This window comes from Stigmatopora nigra, chromosome 17 (assembly GCF_051989575.1).
Source record: "Stigmatopora nigra isolate UIUO_SnigA chromosome 17, RoL_Snig_1.1, whole genome shotgun sequence".
Taxonomy (NCBI): Eukaryota; Metazoa; Chordata; class Actinopteri; order Syngnathiformes; family Syngnathidae; genus Stigmatopora; species Stigmatopora nigra.
In genome coordinates, this window is record NC_135524.1 from 6362059 (window position 1) to 6379907 (window position 17849).

A 17849-nucleotide genomic window follows, 5' to 3' on the forward strand; every position below is an offset into this window, starting at 1 on the left:
ATTGACATTAAAATTCAGTCGTGTTGAGCTTATTTCCTAACTGATTTTTCCAATATTATTTCTTCAATATCACAACATATGGTATTTAGTCTATGGCTGTCATTGAAGCAGAATGATCATTCACTTCCACTTTGACCAGATTAGACATATACTACTGATGAATTTATATTCTCAGCAGAAGGACATTTGTAAGCCACAAAATCGGACGTCTGTCATGCTCTATTTTTTTTATTTTTTTATGCAGCGTACGTTTCAGGCGTCCATATTTGTCAGGGCAACTGCCAGTTGGAAAGTAGAAACCAAGAGTATATGTTGCATAGCATAGGCATTTCTTAGTTTTCCCCGATTCCACATACTGGTATATGTTAGTTATTTTAATAACGAAGGTTCAACAAGTATCCAAACTAACTTTTGTCTTGTACACACTGTTAGGCTCGCACATTTTTGGAAGCCAAGAGATGTCAAATGTCCTAAGGCTTTCTCGAACCCAACAAGTATAATCTTATGTAACGGGAAAAATGCAGTTGATCAACTGCCGACTTTAAGCGAGACACACTGCTACACACTTTAATTGGCAACTCGCTCGTCCGATACTCAGCCATAATTCCCAGTAATTATCTTCTTCTACTGCGAAGCGCCGGTCGGCATGAGGCAATTTCTAAGCAATTTCCTTCTCGCTTAATTAGTAGCTATGAGACAATGAGCAGGATCGTAGGTGCTGCACTAAACTATTAGAGTGTGACGAGAAAAAAATGATTGTTTAGCTTCTGTTTTGATATTTTGTTTGCACTATTTTGTCTGCCGGAAAATGCGTGTAGAATTTATGTAGAGTAATCTACTTTTGTATTCTGCGGCAACAAAATGCCCATTAATTTGAACACATAGGAAGAAGAGGGAATAAACCAATTACAGCATCTGTTCAAAGCCAATGTGTTTATGTCATATGAAAAATATTGATTTTCAAGTATGTGTCAATTTCAGGGCAGCCATCTAAAGTACATTAGACCAGCTTTTGTAAGCAACAAATATTCTCTGTCAACATCAACAAAATGACATAGGTGGGTGGGGAGTTATGGCGGTGGGTCCGGATAAATTTCTTGTGAGGGAAGGTAGAATGAGAATGATCTCAATTTATCACATTTTAACACTTACAGTCAATTTACTTAATACTTTTTGTGTGGATATGAATCTGGATCGATAATCCCCAAAAACAGGATTACTGTTTTTTTTTTTTTTTAAGAAAGGCGTGTGAGACTCAAAAATGTCTAGAAAATATAAAAAAATAAATAAAACAACTAAATATAACACTTAAAATTGAAAAAAATATGCAAATACCAATAATTTCAATTGAAATAGATGACTATCACTACTAAATGTCCATTTTCTTTGAACTGGGAGGGCTGAGAGCAAATGAACAAACAATTCAAATGCATTGGACGTCTTGTGTTTAAACTCATTCCACTTCACTGGCAAAGGATGAAAAGAGACAGGCGATTGGACGTCATTTATTGTCAATGGGAAAAAATAGGGGAAAAAAACATGAATAATGCATAAAAAGTAAATGTTAGAAAAGTAAGATGAAAGGACGGAGACGGATGGCGTACCGGAGGGGGATGTGAAATTGCAAACCGAGCCGCTGCGAAGTTCACCGCCTCGCCAGCAGTTCATTAATCAATACTAGAAGCATCCAGTTTCTAATTCCTACTTTTTAGCCCAAGTCAAAGAAAGACTCCTCTCAAGGGCTTTTTTCTTCATTAAAGGCTAGCAGGTAGCTGAGGGCATCTATCAACGCCAGGCATTGTTAGCTACCTCCTGTGAGGCAACTCCATCAAATGTTGATGCTTTCATGCCTCATGTTGAATATTCTCGTTTGTCACCCCGCGGTTTTCTGCCGCTTCGACTGACAGCTCCGCAACTTGATTTTTGCAGCGCCTTGTCTCTATGCAGTCCGATCTGAGCTTTTTCCAATTACTCTTTTATTTATTCATTTTACAATTTACTGAATGTTTGCTTGAGACCAAACTATAAAACATACTTCTTTCGGCATTTGTTTTTAGTTTGCTTAAACAATAGATGAAAAAGAAAATTAATTATTTTGTTTTGCAAGTCTCAGTTGAAAATCATTAGGACTGATTGGAAGCATTTTTGTAAGAATGTGACCAAAAATGAACAGGAAATGTCCCAAAATCAACAGTAAGTTACTTAACCATAAACAGCATAGTTGATACATGCATTTTGAGCAATGTTAAAATGTTAAAAACAGATCAATATGATCCAATTTTATGGCCAATTATAATTCAAATGGTGTAATATTTTTGTTCTGAATGACCATTAAAGGCTCAGAGTCTTAATAATTTCAATTTGCTGTCATAATGTAGTGTAAATGGTTAACATTGATGGTGCTAAAAACCATTTGAACTGGGAGAGCCAGCCGCAAATGAACCATTGGCCAATCGCTGCAAGCCCTACCAGGTCAGATAGATTAGAAATCTTCTCAAAAAGACACGTACAATTCACAGCAGAAGGACGGAAAGAAAATAATTAAAAGGAATTGACCAGTAAATGCCCGGAAATTCACAGGAAACAACTTGAAATCAATCGGAAACGACCAATAAATGCCCTTAAAGCTACAGAAACGTGACCCGTGGGTGTTTACGGACCACAAAAGAAAATCATTTCTCCAGGAACTGCATTTTCTAGTTTTAAATTGCTGTTTCATTTTGGTCTACACCCTTATCACAACCTCCTTTTCCCCCTCCGGTCAAACTGACTGCAAGTTTTGCGGTAAGCCTCTTTGGCAGCAGCCATTATTAAGCCAGTATTACTGGAGGCACTGCCTGGCCTCGTACGAGCTGTTGACCAGCGAACAAATGCCTGAGGTATGAAAGCTCAAGGACAAACAACCCACCAAACCCCACGACAAGAAAAGATTATTGTCCGCGAATTCACCTAGCAACGGTCTTATTGACAACTGCATATTGTTGTGTTAGGCTAAAATGCGTAATGATTCTACATTTAGTGTTTAAACATTTATTTCCCGTATTTTTCTTGTTTTTTTTGTGTTTTTGTGCTTTTGGGCAGTTTATTCTCTTTTTTAAATGGACAATATACAAATACATTTTCTGTTGTGTATTGGGTTGACTTTTAAGCTACTAAGTATTTTGAATTGGACTATTGGAAGAGAAGGAACATTTGTTCATTCCGCATATTTAAATATTTTGTGATTTACGTCGTATTATTGATTTTTCCCCCCCGTTTTTTGTTGCATTTCAAGTCACTTCAAATGCGATTTTTGCAAGTTTTCGTAGTTTGTGGCCTCTTTTCATAATGTCCCTGTGGTCAGAAATGAGTTAATCACTAATAGATTTTCATTCGCTGCTGGCCTTCCAACTTGGACACAGTATTTGCACACACAGTTATAATCTGCTTGCTAAGGAAAAGCAGTTTTGCAATACATCTATTTCTATTTTCTTATGTAGTGCATATACTTTCCAATCCTCAAAAATGTAAAAGTAATGTTTCCCACTTAACTGCCCAGGTAGCTGCCTTGCATTTTCCTTTCCCCGCCTTTCGTCACTCTACATTAGGAAGTGCGGTCTCTATGCTAATGCTCCCGGCCACTGGAATTCATTTCCATACTACTATGCAGAACACTGGAAGCCGCCAATGTGTAGGTAGAAAAAAATGCAGATATAAATTGCTTTTCAATTCTATATACAACTAAAAGGAAGGACTTTTTTATGTGGATTATTCACAAGGGTTCATCAAATGTACGGTCCGCCTGAATGTCCAATCTGGGCAAAGTGTTCTGCCCGATAGAAACACTTTAGTTAATTTTTAGATTACCTACAGAATCACGTTCTTATTTTGATGTCACATATATTTTATCTAGTGTATAGTGCACACTTTGTATTCATTTAGGTAATGGTTGGGTGGGGAAAAACTTTATAACTTACCAATTATTGACTTTACCATCCCACATGAAATCTAATTGCTCTGAAAGAATGAATTTAAATTGGTTCAAAAGACTAACTATCTCTGCAAAGGACAATATTTTTTCCTCCATATTCTGCAAGTTATGCTCATATGTAAAATAAAAGTGCCACATAAAAATGATGCTTTAGCTAAAATATATTTTTTTATAAGTCAAACGTGAACGATTGAACCTTTCCCTTAGGTTTTTAGGGAATAAGTTTGCGTTCCATTTTGTTGGGCGCCTTCTTTTGACACACTTGCTAATTACCCCATTCATTGTTCAATGGCAACAGCGAGGCAGGCGGCAGAAATTGCCGGTGTGCTGTGAAATCGCTGTTTTGTGGCTCTGTTATTTTATTTTTTTTACACCACTGGATGCATGGAGACAAAAGATTGTGAGACGGCTGATGACTTCTTTACACCGATATGTGCCGAAGCGCAATTATGATAATCACGCCGCAGCTTTCATATCTATCTCTTATCTTTTAAAAACGATCAAATCCTGAGAAGGAGGAGGATTGGTTTCATGATGGGAAAGAAATAGAGCAAGATATGGGATGTATAGAGATACTGTTTGCTTCAGGGTGCATTTACACTCCTGGATTTTAAACCCCCTTATGATTTAACGCCTATCAGATTTTTTTTTGTCACTAATACTTTCCAATGACCTATATCTGATTTCTCTACGGTTAATAAAACAAATTTGCACGAACTCAGTGAGAAAACTAACATAGGCAAATAGAAACATACAGTAATACACACAGGGGAAAAAAAGGTCAATTCACGGCCAAATACACTTATATATTCATACGCCAAAATTCACCGGTAAAACAAAATAAAACTAAAAAAAATAGTTCATTTTGGGGCATTTCTCTGTCACTTTTTCCTCATTTTAGGTCTATTTTCATTGGAAAATGACCAAAACTTTCCTCAAATTGCCCTATTGAAAGAAAAAATAAACTGTAAATCTATGATATGTCCCAAAATCAACAGATGTTATTCCTCAAATGTACTGATAGTGGAAAAACCTATTTAAATTACCAGCAGAAGGACAAAATGAGCCACATGATTAAACGTCTGTTATTGTTACGTGCCGTCAAGTGTTACACACTTTTCTCCATTGACTGTTGATCTTGTGATGCCGCTGAACTGGCGGATGTTTGTTTCTTTCCAAAAGAACGACACCACACCCCCTGTCAAACATTCGTTCAGTGTAACGGGCCCTTGCTGCCCTTGCTCTTTTTGTGCCTCCATTTTTAACTGCCCTCTGACCGGTGTATTTCAAAAACACCGCAGTTATCCCAGGAGGATGCCGGGGAAACATCCGACGGATGTGTTTTGTCCACGTTCCGGACTCAGTGGTTCCTCCCCTCTCTGTGGCAAAGTGGCCGGCGTCATACCACTTCCCGACTTCATAGCAGTACCTTTCCTTGTCTTCTTGCTTTACACTAACACTGAGTCATCTTGCTCCCCTCAGTTGGAAACATAATCACTTCTGTCCCACCTTTTGAACTCCTACTCCATTCTGCAAATTACTCTAGCATTCTAGCTAGTATTATCCACTAACTCTTCCAGTGCCCGTTAGTTCAGTGCCATTGAATTTGATATAAGAAGTCCCATCCATTTTAACTGAGGACGAATAAATGAATGTTTATGTTATGGTATTATCAATTTTTATAGGGTAGGTGATTTTTTTGTCCTGTAAAAATAATCCCTTTATTTTCTTAACCGCTTTATCTTCACAAGGGCCACAGGGGGTGCTGGAGCATATCCCAGCTGACTTTGGGCCAGAGGCGGGGGACAACACCCTGAATCGTTATTTATTTTATTTTTATAATAATGTTACATTAATGCCACTTATCCTCACAAGGCATGCAGTGGTGCTGAAGCCTATTCCAGCTACCTATGGGTAAATAGGAGGGGTACACCTTGAATTTATTCCCAGATAATTGCAGGGTACTGTCAGACAAACATTTATGAAATAATCAAATGGGAATAAAAAAGAATATTCTTTGGTAGCAAATACCATTTTTTTACTAGTTCTTAAACTTTTCAAGTCATTTTACTTTTGTGCATTTGATAATGACCACATTTACTACTCTAAAGTTAATCATTCATAATTTTTCAATGAATACAGGAATCAAGACTTGAAGCCCATAGAACGCTATGAATGGTGTTGACAAGTTAATGGGTGTCCATTGTAGAAATACTGGTTCGCTTATCGCTGTCCAGGGCAACCAATGAGTTAATTGAAGTTATCCCAAATCAGACAGTTAGCTGCAGTCTTATATAAAGCATAAAAAAATTAAAGCTGATCATGCCTGCATCCATCCAAAAGCACAGTTCTTTTGATGCAGAGAAAGACTGAACTCTAGTGGAAGATTCCATTACTACCACTTCTCCTTGGTTGACACTTTATTATGTAGTTTTGTATTTGCTTAACATCAGTTTTCTCGTTTTTTTGCACTAATATTTACTCAAGGAATTAGGAGAATGTATAATGTGTATATATATTTTAAAAAATGTGTATAAGAGCACTCATAGATACATCCTTAATAGTTTCAGTCATTACACTGCTGCCGGATAGATTGGATGTCTGAGGCCGTCAATGGCAACCGATGAGAGAATTAGCAGATAGCACTTAACAATGACTTGTTTGTGATGACTAGGATTTTTTTATAATGTACTCAATTACTGAGGTAGGATTTAGAGAGCCTTTGTCAATGGATGCTTAAGGTGTTGGTATTGGAACAGATTCATTGGCTGGAGATGCTGCTGTCATTGAATTGCATAAAAGCACACCTGTTGATGGTAGATTCTATTGAAAAGCAGGGATAATTTAATAAAGCATGTTGAGAGCAGTAAAATGCAGCTGGGGACAACATGGAGCGAACTATAGTTAGACTCCATTAAGAGAAGAATGGTGACATTGATGATAACTGTCCATGAGTTCTTTGCAGGTTATCTTCATGTGCAATGTTTTATCTAAGAGACCCACTTTCACCCGAGGGGGTACTTTACTGAATTTGATGTATTGGACTTGACTGAGTCACAACTTGAGGTCCTTTTCTTTGTACGTAAACCAAAACAACACAAAACTAAGTATTAGTTCCATCTCGCTTGTTGGCCAGAAAGCTATAGTCAATTACCTGATGTTTTGTAGCCATAGGTAGGCTTTTTCAGCCGTTTATTTCATTGTGGCCAGCATCTGAGTTTTTTTTCCAGACAAATTGAATGGTTAATGTGTTGTGTGTGAGCCTTGACATTTAGTTTTTTTTTAATATGCCTTGATAAGATTCTATCATTTAATTAGTGTATATGTGATACAGATGTTCTCATGCCACGGAGCTTCCCATCTGTGCCATTTGCCTCCTTCTAGATGTCAAAATAGGCCATGTTATATCACAAAATCAATATGTCACAACATAATACATTTTAAATTATTTTGTCAACAAAACAAAAACAAATATGACAGATTTTCCTCCACTTAATATTTGTTTTGATATTAAACTGACCTACTATGAATGTTCACTTTACCAATTGTTATTTTGTCCTAAAAATGTAAAGTACAGTAGCATTCAAAGTAATATATCGTATTATCTATCAAATTATCTAAATAGATGTTAGTGTTTTTTTAGGGGGATGATTTTAAGATTTCTGTTTAAATATTAATAATGCCTGATACCATAAGCAATACATTCATTTTTATTTTCTGAACAATTGCATCCTCTATATTCTCTGGATTATTTGCTAATCTATTTTCGATTTTCTTGCATGGATTACTTACCTATGGTTGGCCAGATGATGCAATTGGCCAGGTAGTAGTACTACTACGTCATGTGGAATCCCACCAATGTAGTATACTTTATTATTGGTGATAATAACAAACAGACATGCATAATGTCAATCGACATATTTTTTAATTGTCCTATCTCACATCACTATCACAGAGTAATCAACCTGGGCTTTGGTGGGTCACAATCGACTTTCTCAAATCAATGTGTTAAACGTGAATGTTAACCACTGTAATCTCTTCGGAGTATTTCTTCCTCACTCGTACGGCCTTTGAGTCAATTATGCTGGTGTTGTAAGAGCACGGCTCAGTTCTTAGAAAAGGCACTGAGACACAGTATAAAAAAAGAAAAAAACAGTGATACCATGAAGAGTGAATCACTGTCCTCGGAGTCTCCACGGTACACGTTCTCAGCTTCCACATCTGTAAAAGTGGATTATTACACGGAATAGTTTTCTGCTCCCCGCCTGGGCTCCCATAATGCAGAGAGAAAACTCTTTTTGTCAAGAGATGAAACTGCGCCTCGCCATTCGGCCATTAAAAGGAAATCTGAAGCAATTTATCTGTGGGGGGAAAAAATGTCATCTTTCAGAGGATGATTTGTGATTGTTTTTTCTTTTTTTTTTCTTTTTATATTTCTGATGTTTCATCATTGTATCGTGTTTTCTAAGAAGAGTGACACTGACAGGATTGACAAGCCGCACTTTGTTTATTGAAAGTATGAGTCATTGTTCGTTATTAAGAGGTTTTAAAGAAAACATTCAATTGTGTTGGACACAATAGACTTTCAGCATTATTTCGATTACAGAAAAGTAGCCTAGAAATCCTTTCAAATCAACAGAAAATGCCCCAAAATATGCAGGAAATGAGCTATTAAGTGCTCAAAAATTAAGATTCAAGGTGCACTCATCAACAGAGATGCATTTGGACTCGCTGATATTCAGGTAGTAGTGCCCACCTGTGCTCTGATTCTGTTTGAGGTTTCTTCCTTAAAGGGAGTTTCCCCCCTTCTTTGGGAGCTCCAATTTTGAGCGCAATAGTATGCAGTAAAGGTTCACAAGGTTTAATCACCCTTGTTGTTCCCCACAGAGATAACAACTTCGTTAAGGACTTCCCCCAGTTAGCCGATGGCCTTATGGTTCTGCCCCTGCCAGTGGAGGAGCAGTGCAGAGGTGTGTTGTCTGAACCGCTTCCAAACTTGGACCTCCTCACAGGTAAGTTCTGCTGGATGTACTGTTTGTGTGTACCATGAATTAAGTGTCTTAAAATAAATGAAAATTAATTTGTATCTTGTTTAACTTGCTAAGATGATGAGAGTTCAAATCTGTTTTCTTCCTATGAATTACTTTTACTACATTTGCATTATTTATTTCTGTCCATCAATATTCTTTTTGACAAATCTCATGTCCTGCTGTTCTTCCTTTTTTAGGTGATGCCAAATTTAATGAGGCCAGTGGCTATCCAATGGTGCAACAGTGGCAAGTGCGGAGCAATCTATACAAAGTCAAGCTCAGTTCCATCACTTTGGCTTCAGGTCATTGCAATATATTTATTGGCCATATCTTTTTAACTTCACAGATGACTGAAAAAATATAAAATAATACTGGTTGATTTAACATATTTTGTGAATTTTTTTATCAGGTATATGTGACTATAGCAAGATTACTAACAAATAAATGTGAGAATATAATGATCATAATTGGGTCTGATGTGCCCAACTCATTAAATTAACTATTATCGGTTGTCTATTGTTGAATGTATTTCTTCTTGACCCACCATTTAGGTTTTGCAAAAGTTCTCAAGACGCTGTCGAGTGACAGTACACGTGAGGAGCTGCTGGAGTTCCTGCAGCAATATGGCAGCCACTATGTATCCGAGGCACTGTATGGCTCAGAGCTCAGCTGCTCTATTTACTTCCCCAACAAGAAGGCCCAGCAACAACTTTGGCTACAGTACCAGAAAGGTGAGACAAAGTAAACACACATTCTGTTATATTTTAAGGCTTTTATTTTTTATTTTTAGCCAGTCAGACTTTAGATTAGCTGCTCTTTCACATCGTTGACCCACAGTGTACATTTGTATACATTTGTGACTATTACAGTGCATAAATATTAAGCAAATTAATCAAAAAAACTAACAAATGTATACCCATTAAAATTATTTTAACAAGGAAAAATCAATATAACAGCTCAACATTCTCAAATATACATTTATGACATTCAAAAACAAATCAGTGACTTATATAGCCATCTAATATAGGACACACAAACACCTTCCATCCATGGATTTGGTCAGTGTTTTGATCTGTTTACAATCAATATTGTGTGAAGCTGCAACCACAGCCTCCCATACACTGTTTAGAGAGGTGTACTGTTCTCCCTTCTTGTTAATTTCGCATTTGAGTAGGCACCACAGGTTCTCTATTAGGTTTAGAACAGGTGAACAAGGAGGCCATGTCATTTAGGTTTTCTCGTCTTTCTTGCCAGCCAAAATGTAGACTACTTGAATGCATGTGATGGAGCATTGTCCTGCATGAAAAACATGTTTTTCTATAACTGGCTGTAGGACTAGGAGTTGAACTTGACTAGCTCATCTTTGATTATACCAGCCCATACCAGTATCCACCTCCACCTTTCTGGCATCTGAGTTGGACTGGGGCTCTATGCCATTTACCAATCCATCCATCCATCAAGACTCAGTCTCATTTCATCAGTCCAAAGAACATTAGAAAAATCTGTCTTGAGATATTTTTTGGCCCACCCGGTCTTGACGTTTCAGCTTGAGTGTCTTATTCAGTGGTGGTTGTTTTTTGTACCTTTCTTACCTTGGCCATGTCTTTGAGTATTGCACACCTAATGGTTTTGGGCACTACATTGATGTTGCAGCTCTGAAATTTGGCAAGACTGATGGGTGGCAAGTGGCATCTTGGCGGCTGCACGCTTGACTTTTCTCAGTTCATGGGCAGTTTTTTTATGCCTTGCTTTTTCCACATGCTTCTTGCAAAACCTCTTAACTATTTTGAATGAAACGCTTGATTGTTCAGTGATCACGCTTCAGAAGCTTGGCACTTTTAAAAGTGCTGCATCCTCTCTGCTTGATGTCTTACTATTCTTGACTTTTCAGAGCCTGGCAAGTCCCCCTTCTGGCCTATTTTGCCAAAGGAAAGGGAGTTGCCTAATAATTATCTCCACCTGATAGAGGCTGGTGATGTCATTAGACTGCACCCCTTCTCATTGCAGAGATGCATATCACCTGATGTGCTTTAGCTATGCAGTTTGGACTAAGACAATGTGTAAAAAGAGGATTATTTGTAATTATTCTGCACTCTCTTTAGATCTGGATCAAGTGGGTAAGATGCAGTTTCTAATCCAGTTAATTCCTAAAAAAGGAAAAGAAAATTGTGTGCTGCTGGAACATTATCTAGACAGAGCATGGATAGATCATTGTGACTGATTGTGAGCCTTGTATCATAACATCAGGGAACCAACATTAAAACAAATGTTTTATAGTTAAGATGCTAGACAGGTCCACAGAAAATTGGGATTTGGGTGAATTAGTTGGATCTAGTAATGGACCTTGATTAATGATTTAGTAGGTTTGAAAATTAGGATGGGAAATAGATTAGACACATTTAGAATTATTATTTCATTGAATATATGTTTTTTCTTAAATCTACATCACTTATTCATGTTGAGAATCAGATCAAAATTTAAGAGAACATTTAAGAGGAAAATAAACAACTGTTTGTATTGTGGTATACATATTTTCAATTATTTAGCATTATATAAGCATGGAAGCACAGGCTCTGAAGTTACATTACATTTAAACATAAAGACATTTAGAATTGCATGCCGGAAAATGAATAGCAGTATGTATTTAGTAGCTTCTTATCATTACTATAATGTAATATTTATTTATCTTAAAAAAAAAAATACATTCAAAGTCTATAGTCCCTACAATTGCCATGCTGAGACTATTTCTAAAGGAGTAAATGATGGCGAATTGTTTACAATTATTAACTCTGAGTGCCAGTGACTAAGACAGCCATTTCCTAGCCCTCTCAGTTCAATTGGATTGTCCCATCACTAAAATTATGTAATTGAATCTGAGTAGTGATTGCAGAAATTAACCACTGGGTGTCAGACTAATGCTTCTATTGAAATCACTAGAAACATGATTGCCGCACTGTTGAAGCAAATTAGCAAGCCAATAGTAGTAATATTTATTAGAAGTGCATTAAGTTCGAGTGTAATAATTTTCATTGCATTAAATTGTTTGAAATTAGGATTTTTCATATTAAAACTAAATTACATTTGAGTTATTTCAGTGCCCGTTGACCAGTTAAGTGTTGAATGCAAATGCATTGATTGCTTTTAAATTATATTGTAATAAGCAAATGCATTATAATTTGAATATATACATAGTGCACACTATAATGTATCTAGCCAACTAATTCAATATAATAATTGTTATTCAAAGTGCCAGTTACAAAGACACCAATGTGATCTCATATAGTTGCAGCATATTCAACATATTCAAGCTTTAAAATTGTTATCTTATACTTTACAAGCTCTGTTTTTCAATGATGTGGAACACACTTGTCCACGTTGCCCTGGGCAATGCAATGGCAACCATGGGGGTTGTGTCCCGGATGAGTAATTATACTACAATGCGTCAACAACATAATTTTATTTCACAATCTTGGTGAGATCAATGTTCTGGGAAATTGGCAACATTTGTCTTGTGTGACCATTGACAGTCAATTGTTATGTAAGATGGACACCAATAAGCAAAAGAACAATAGTAAAACAAAAATTACAATTGTTAAAAAAAATGGAAGTGTACTTTCCACTTGTGTCTCAAAATAAAATACCAGAATCAAAAGTGACGCAAGCTCAAATCAATGGACATGGTTTAATAAATGCACACAATAAATGACTCCTACTCTGAGTCAATGAGTTGTTGAACATACTCTTTTAATATGTATTCATACTGTCCAATTTTCTGTTTCAGAAGTAACAGAGCAAGGGGTTGGCGGTGGGCGCCATGAGCTCAAGTCGGTGCCCTTCATTAGCTACCTGACAGCCTTGCAAGAGACACAATTACTGTCCGACGACGCAGTCAACGGCGTGGAGATCCACTGTGAGGAGAAGGGCAGCTGCCCGCTCAGCTGTCACTTGTGCCACCATCAGGCAGGAGTGGCAGGTGGAGTTGCCTCAAAGGGCCGCGGCCGGGGCGGCGAACAGCCTTCGCCTATCCCCGTCCTGTTGGAAGTCAGCCGTGTGGTGCCACTCTACAATTTGGTCCAGGACAACGTCACCAAAGAGGTAAAGTAAGCCTTTGGATTAATTCATTTTCCCTAGCCCTTATCCTGACATGGGTTGTGGGTGGTCCTTGAGTCTATCCCAGCTTACTTCAGGCCCGAGGTGGGGGTCACCTTAAATTGGTGCCCAGCCAATCGCAGGGTTATGAGGAAATTGAAAACCATTCACGCTCATACTCATACTTGGGGGCATTTAGAAAACCCAGATAAGCCCATGTAAACTCCAGTTATCAAATCTTTAAAAAATATATTATTACTAAAATGCACTAAATTTCCTGGATGTTCCACAAAAAAATGATTGCAATGCATTTTTGGTTTAAAGTATCAGTTACATTTTGTCGCCACAAGAGGGCATTGGATTGTTAATATTTGATTATGATCCCTGAGATACAGCCCTATAAAAAGATGACATCATAGTTTTCGCTCCCCGTGAGGAAGTGTGTGTGGTGTGTATATGTATATATGTAAATATACATATATACACACAGATATACATATATGCTTCTATTCACATGCATCTATGCATATGTATATGCATGTATACAGATATACATGTATGCAGATATACATGTATGCAGATATACATGTATGCAGATATACATGTATGCAGATATACATATACACATGAAAAAGATCTGATAGCCAAATGTAATGCAATATCAGGATAATGGCGAAATGTTTGGACTGTGAAACCCAATCAGATTGTTTCTCTGTAAGACAATAAAGGGGGGTCAGGTTGTGATGTCCCAATGAAATCAGGTTTACTACATATTTGGTCACAATCCGGGTTTATCTTTCTATTGTTGCATGTATCTGCAGTGCTCGTGCGCCAACCCAACGAGAGAAGCAGGCGCAATCGATAGCAGACAATCCTTAGCGGGGTTCATCAATAACTATACGTGAAGTGGAGCAAAAATGTCTTCATTCCACCTATTTTCTGATACAGCCATGGTCTCGCGGTGAACATAGTGAGACGTACAGTAAGTGGAGAAGGAGGAGGAGGGCTGGACTGCAATGGATTGCTCGTGTGAGGTAGCTCCAGGCAGGATTATTAGCTTCTTATTGATGTCATCGACCCCTAGGGAGGGAGGGGAGTCCATCACTCTCCTCTTTTTTTCTCTCCCTTCTCTCTCTATCTCTCTTTCTCTTTCTTTTTCATTTCCCTTTGCCTCTGTTCGGGCCCTGCAAGTGCTGCTACTGCTCTGAAAGGTGCATTAAAAGGTACATGTATTGGATTAAAGTCACAAAAATGCACACACGTGGTTGTGTATGCGTGTGTCTGTAGGGCTGCGTGTGTTAGTGTGTCTTTCACACACACACCTTTGAGACTTCTTTCTACTTGGCTGCCTCGATCAGGAAAGACAGCTGCCATGTTGCAAAAGCTTTTGCCGTGATGAGCTTCTTCTTCCTTTATTTATTTATTTTTATTTTTTGGCTTAACTGCCTGGGCGAGAAAAGGGAATACTGTAAAGGAGGAGTTGCTCTGCCTAGAAGCAGGTGCATGATGTAAGGCAAGACGACTTGATGCATCGGCTAAAAAGTAGTTGAACGTCCACACTTGCAGTAGAGGGGAAATGTAGTATGTCATTGGCTGCCATTTACAGTGGTAGATGGCAAATTCATTTGGAGTAGAAGGGTTGGCCATGGATGATTCATTTTCCATGTCAGTTGTTCAAATGGACCTCTACTAGTGCTAAACTCTTATGGTTTTAGCATGGAATTATCTATTTTTAATAGGGTGTTATTTTGTTTGGTTCATATTTTTGGCTGGGCTTTTTTTTTTTCATTTTTCGTAGTATTCGAATACTGCAGTTTTTTGTTTTCATGGTTGTTTCCTCGTAATTTTTAATTTTACTTGAACACAACTATTGCAAAGTTGTCCATAGAGCATACTGATCATTGCATAATTATCTTATGTGCATTCAAACAGGAAAAACACGATTAATTTGCATTTCATCACAAATTAACCTCATGCGATTAATCAGATTAAAAAAAATAAAAAACAAGAGGCATTGACATTTCTATTAAATCAGAAACCTTATTGAAACTGATACTGTTGGCATATAATGTTAAAGCGTCAATTCCGTTCACTACTTTGTAGTTTTCCCAACAGACAATAAGTTTCTCAGTCATGTCTCTCACTTCATATCTTTTCCCACACTAAGTTCCAAACGTTTAAAAACAAAAAGTACTATTTTTCTGGACATAGGCCGACATTTCTGTCTGGAGCAAGATGGCGCTCCTGACTTGAAGTTCAAATAAAATATCGTTTCAATTTCATGGAATTAAGGTGAAGTTGGAAAACAGAAATACTATGAAAGGCTGATCCACTTAAAGTGTAGAAATATCCCGATATTTTTTTATTGCACAGTTTAACCGGACAAAAAAAGAACACATTTTCACTAAGCACTAATATGAAATAAAGCTATTTGGTTTCACTGACTGATTAAAGAAGGGAAAAATACAAGATGGGTACAAATGTAGACTCTTAGATCACCATCTACAATCTCCTGTTTGAGCTTACTCTTTACCACCACTGACCATCACTTTATAAATCAATATTGTGGGCCAGCTGGCCAGTGTTTTCTTGTATTAGCCACTAAAGATGGACAGTAATGTGGTCAGCTCATTGTAGCCAAATTGATTAATAAATTCAAGAGTTCATGACAGCCTCTGTGGCCTTCTTGTAAGTCACATCAGGCTTCTATGAAATTGAAAGATCCAAATAGAGTTTCGGTGCCAGTGAGTCTGTCGGGGGCTACATGATGACGTCAAGGCTCGGAATTTTGCAGCTGGAGTTGTCATTGACGTTGAGGGATCGCCGACGCTTACTGTCGGCTCAATTCAGATTGCTATTGATAAAGGTGAAAAGGTTTAGATCAGGGATATTTCATTTGGAAAAAAAATAGACGAGTAACATCAACAAATGTTTTCAATGTCAAAAATAACGCTTTCTTTGTAATGATTCGTCTCCCGTTATTCCAGGACACAATATATATGCTCCTATAGTGTTCTGGGAAATGTATCAATGGATAATCAATAACGCAAAAGATAGCATCCTCTTATCTAGTCACAGTAAAGTACACTGCTTCTATATGCATTCCATTACTTACCCAAACACTTTTTTTTTTACCGACAACATTTATGACTTTAGACTTTTTGTTATGCAACAAAAATTGGTGGTGGACCAACTACTTACTTAGGCTCTTATACCCGGAAAACTTAAGTAGTATTACTGCCCGCTGTGTTTTCCTGTCCAATTATTGCAGATTGTGTGTGACAACAAATTATTTTATTTTAATTTTCTCCATACTGTCATTTAGTAAGATGGTCAAAATAGGAGTCATTTAATGAAAATGAATATGCTTCAGCACTGTAATCATTCATAATGCACAATCATTGACCTTATTAGGGCAACCTGAGCTTTATGGACTTTACACTAAGTAACAAAGTCAATGTTCTATTTAATTAATTATTTGTATTACATATACGATTGAAATTTAACTGAAAGATGGAATCATTTGAACTTACCGTTGTGTTAGTACCCTCTTGTAACTCCCACCTCACCAAACCCTAAAACTACAATTACAGTCCCAGTTTTATCTAGCGGAAATCAACATGCATTTTTTTGTTAAACATAAACACGGCAGTAATGACTGTCTAATTTTCACATATTCTGCCATGCAGTAAAGCGTACAAAGCCCTGCGGGGTCTTTGTTTCTTTCGAGGAGTTTGACGGGAGCAAACTAGTGCACTGCGAGACGGTAATCTAACAAAATCACAAAAACACTCCACTCAAAGTTCAAATGGATTGGACGCCTAACAATGATAAACACATTTCAATTTTCGAACAGTAGGATGCAAACAGCCACGTGATTGGACGTCTGGCATCCTCAATCCGGACACAATTGTCTACAATGCCAATTAGGAAGAATGAAACAACTGTGGAAATCAATAATTTTTGGTATTTCCGATGTGCGACAAAATCGTAGTTGTCCTCTTAAGATGTGTTTCTCCTTTTTGGTGATGTGGCTTTCATGGTGAACAAAAGAATAGCTTCTCTTTGTGGTTTTATGTTGGGCGCCTGGTTCCTGGTGATAATGTTTCTGTGTGGGTCCGGTGTCCTATTTTCGTGACTGTGATCAAGCGCTTGTCGAGAGTTAAGTAAAGGCACATAAATAAAGTGAGGCCTCCATTGATCCATCTGTGTAATAGGGGGAGCCAGAGTGCTTGTGAACTCCCCTGAACTCCTTCTATTGCGTCTGTGGTTTCAAGGGAAGCCCTGACATTGTATTTCACTGCTTTTGTGCTCCTCTTGGCATTTCACTGCCTTTTAGACAGTGATTAGCTGCTTCTATCTTTTCCCTCTTTCACCTGTTAGCCCTAAATTGAGAACTTGTTGAAATATTATGAAATGCAATACATAGTTATTGGAGAAAATAAGCAGAGTTGATTTTGGGTTTCATTCATTTTACATCCAACAAATGTGGTGATGCAGACATGTCCAATTTTTTTCTGATTTCATATTAAGTGACCCAGAAATACCCCAACTTGAGCAGGTGACCAGATAACAATTAAACCTTGCCCCCAATATCAATCAGAAATGACACAGCTCATAAACTAACGGTATTATCCAAAATCAACATGAAGTGTTTGACCTAGAAATTGCCCAGAATTAACAAGATACTGTGAAATGTCCAAATATCCACATTTTAGTGTTACATTTTTAAATGAACAAAAACACTCCTATTATGGGCT

The 17849-nt window shown here is 37.5% G+C and overlaps 1 protein-coding gene across 7 annotated transcripts in view; it reads left to right on the forward strand.

The window, feature by feature from the left end:
- astn2 (astrotactin 2) overlaps positions 1-17849 on the forward strand; it is a 121216-nt gene that overhangs the window by 70287 nt on the left and 33080 nt on the right. For 6 of the 7 annotated variants that reach the window (XR_013329353.1, XM_077736935.1, XM_077736936.1 and 3 more), the window contains 4 exons: positions 8858-8982; positions 9198-9302; positions 9552-9731; positions 12782-13095. Coding sequence is in view for 6 of the 7 variants with exons in the window: in XM_077736935.1 (XP_077593061.1) it covers positions 8858-8982; positions 9198-9302; positions 9552-9731; positions 12782-13095 (724 nt within the window). In the remaining variant the exon portion in view is untranslated. Of the gene's footprint in view, positions 1-8857; positions 8983-9197; positions 9303-9551; positions 9732-10983; positions 11118-12781; positions 13096-17849 lie in introns of those variants that run through there. The other variant, XM_077736938.1, reaches the window with a different exon arrangement.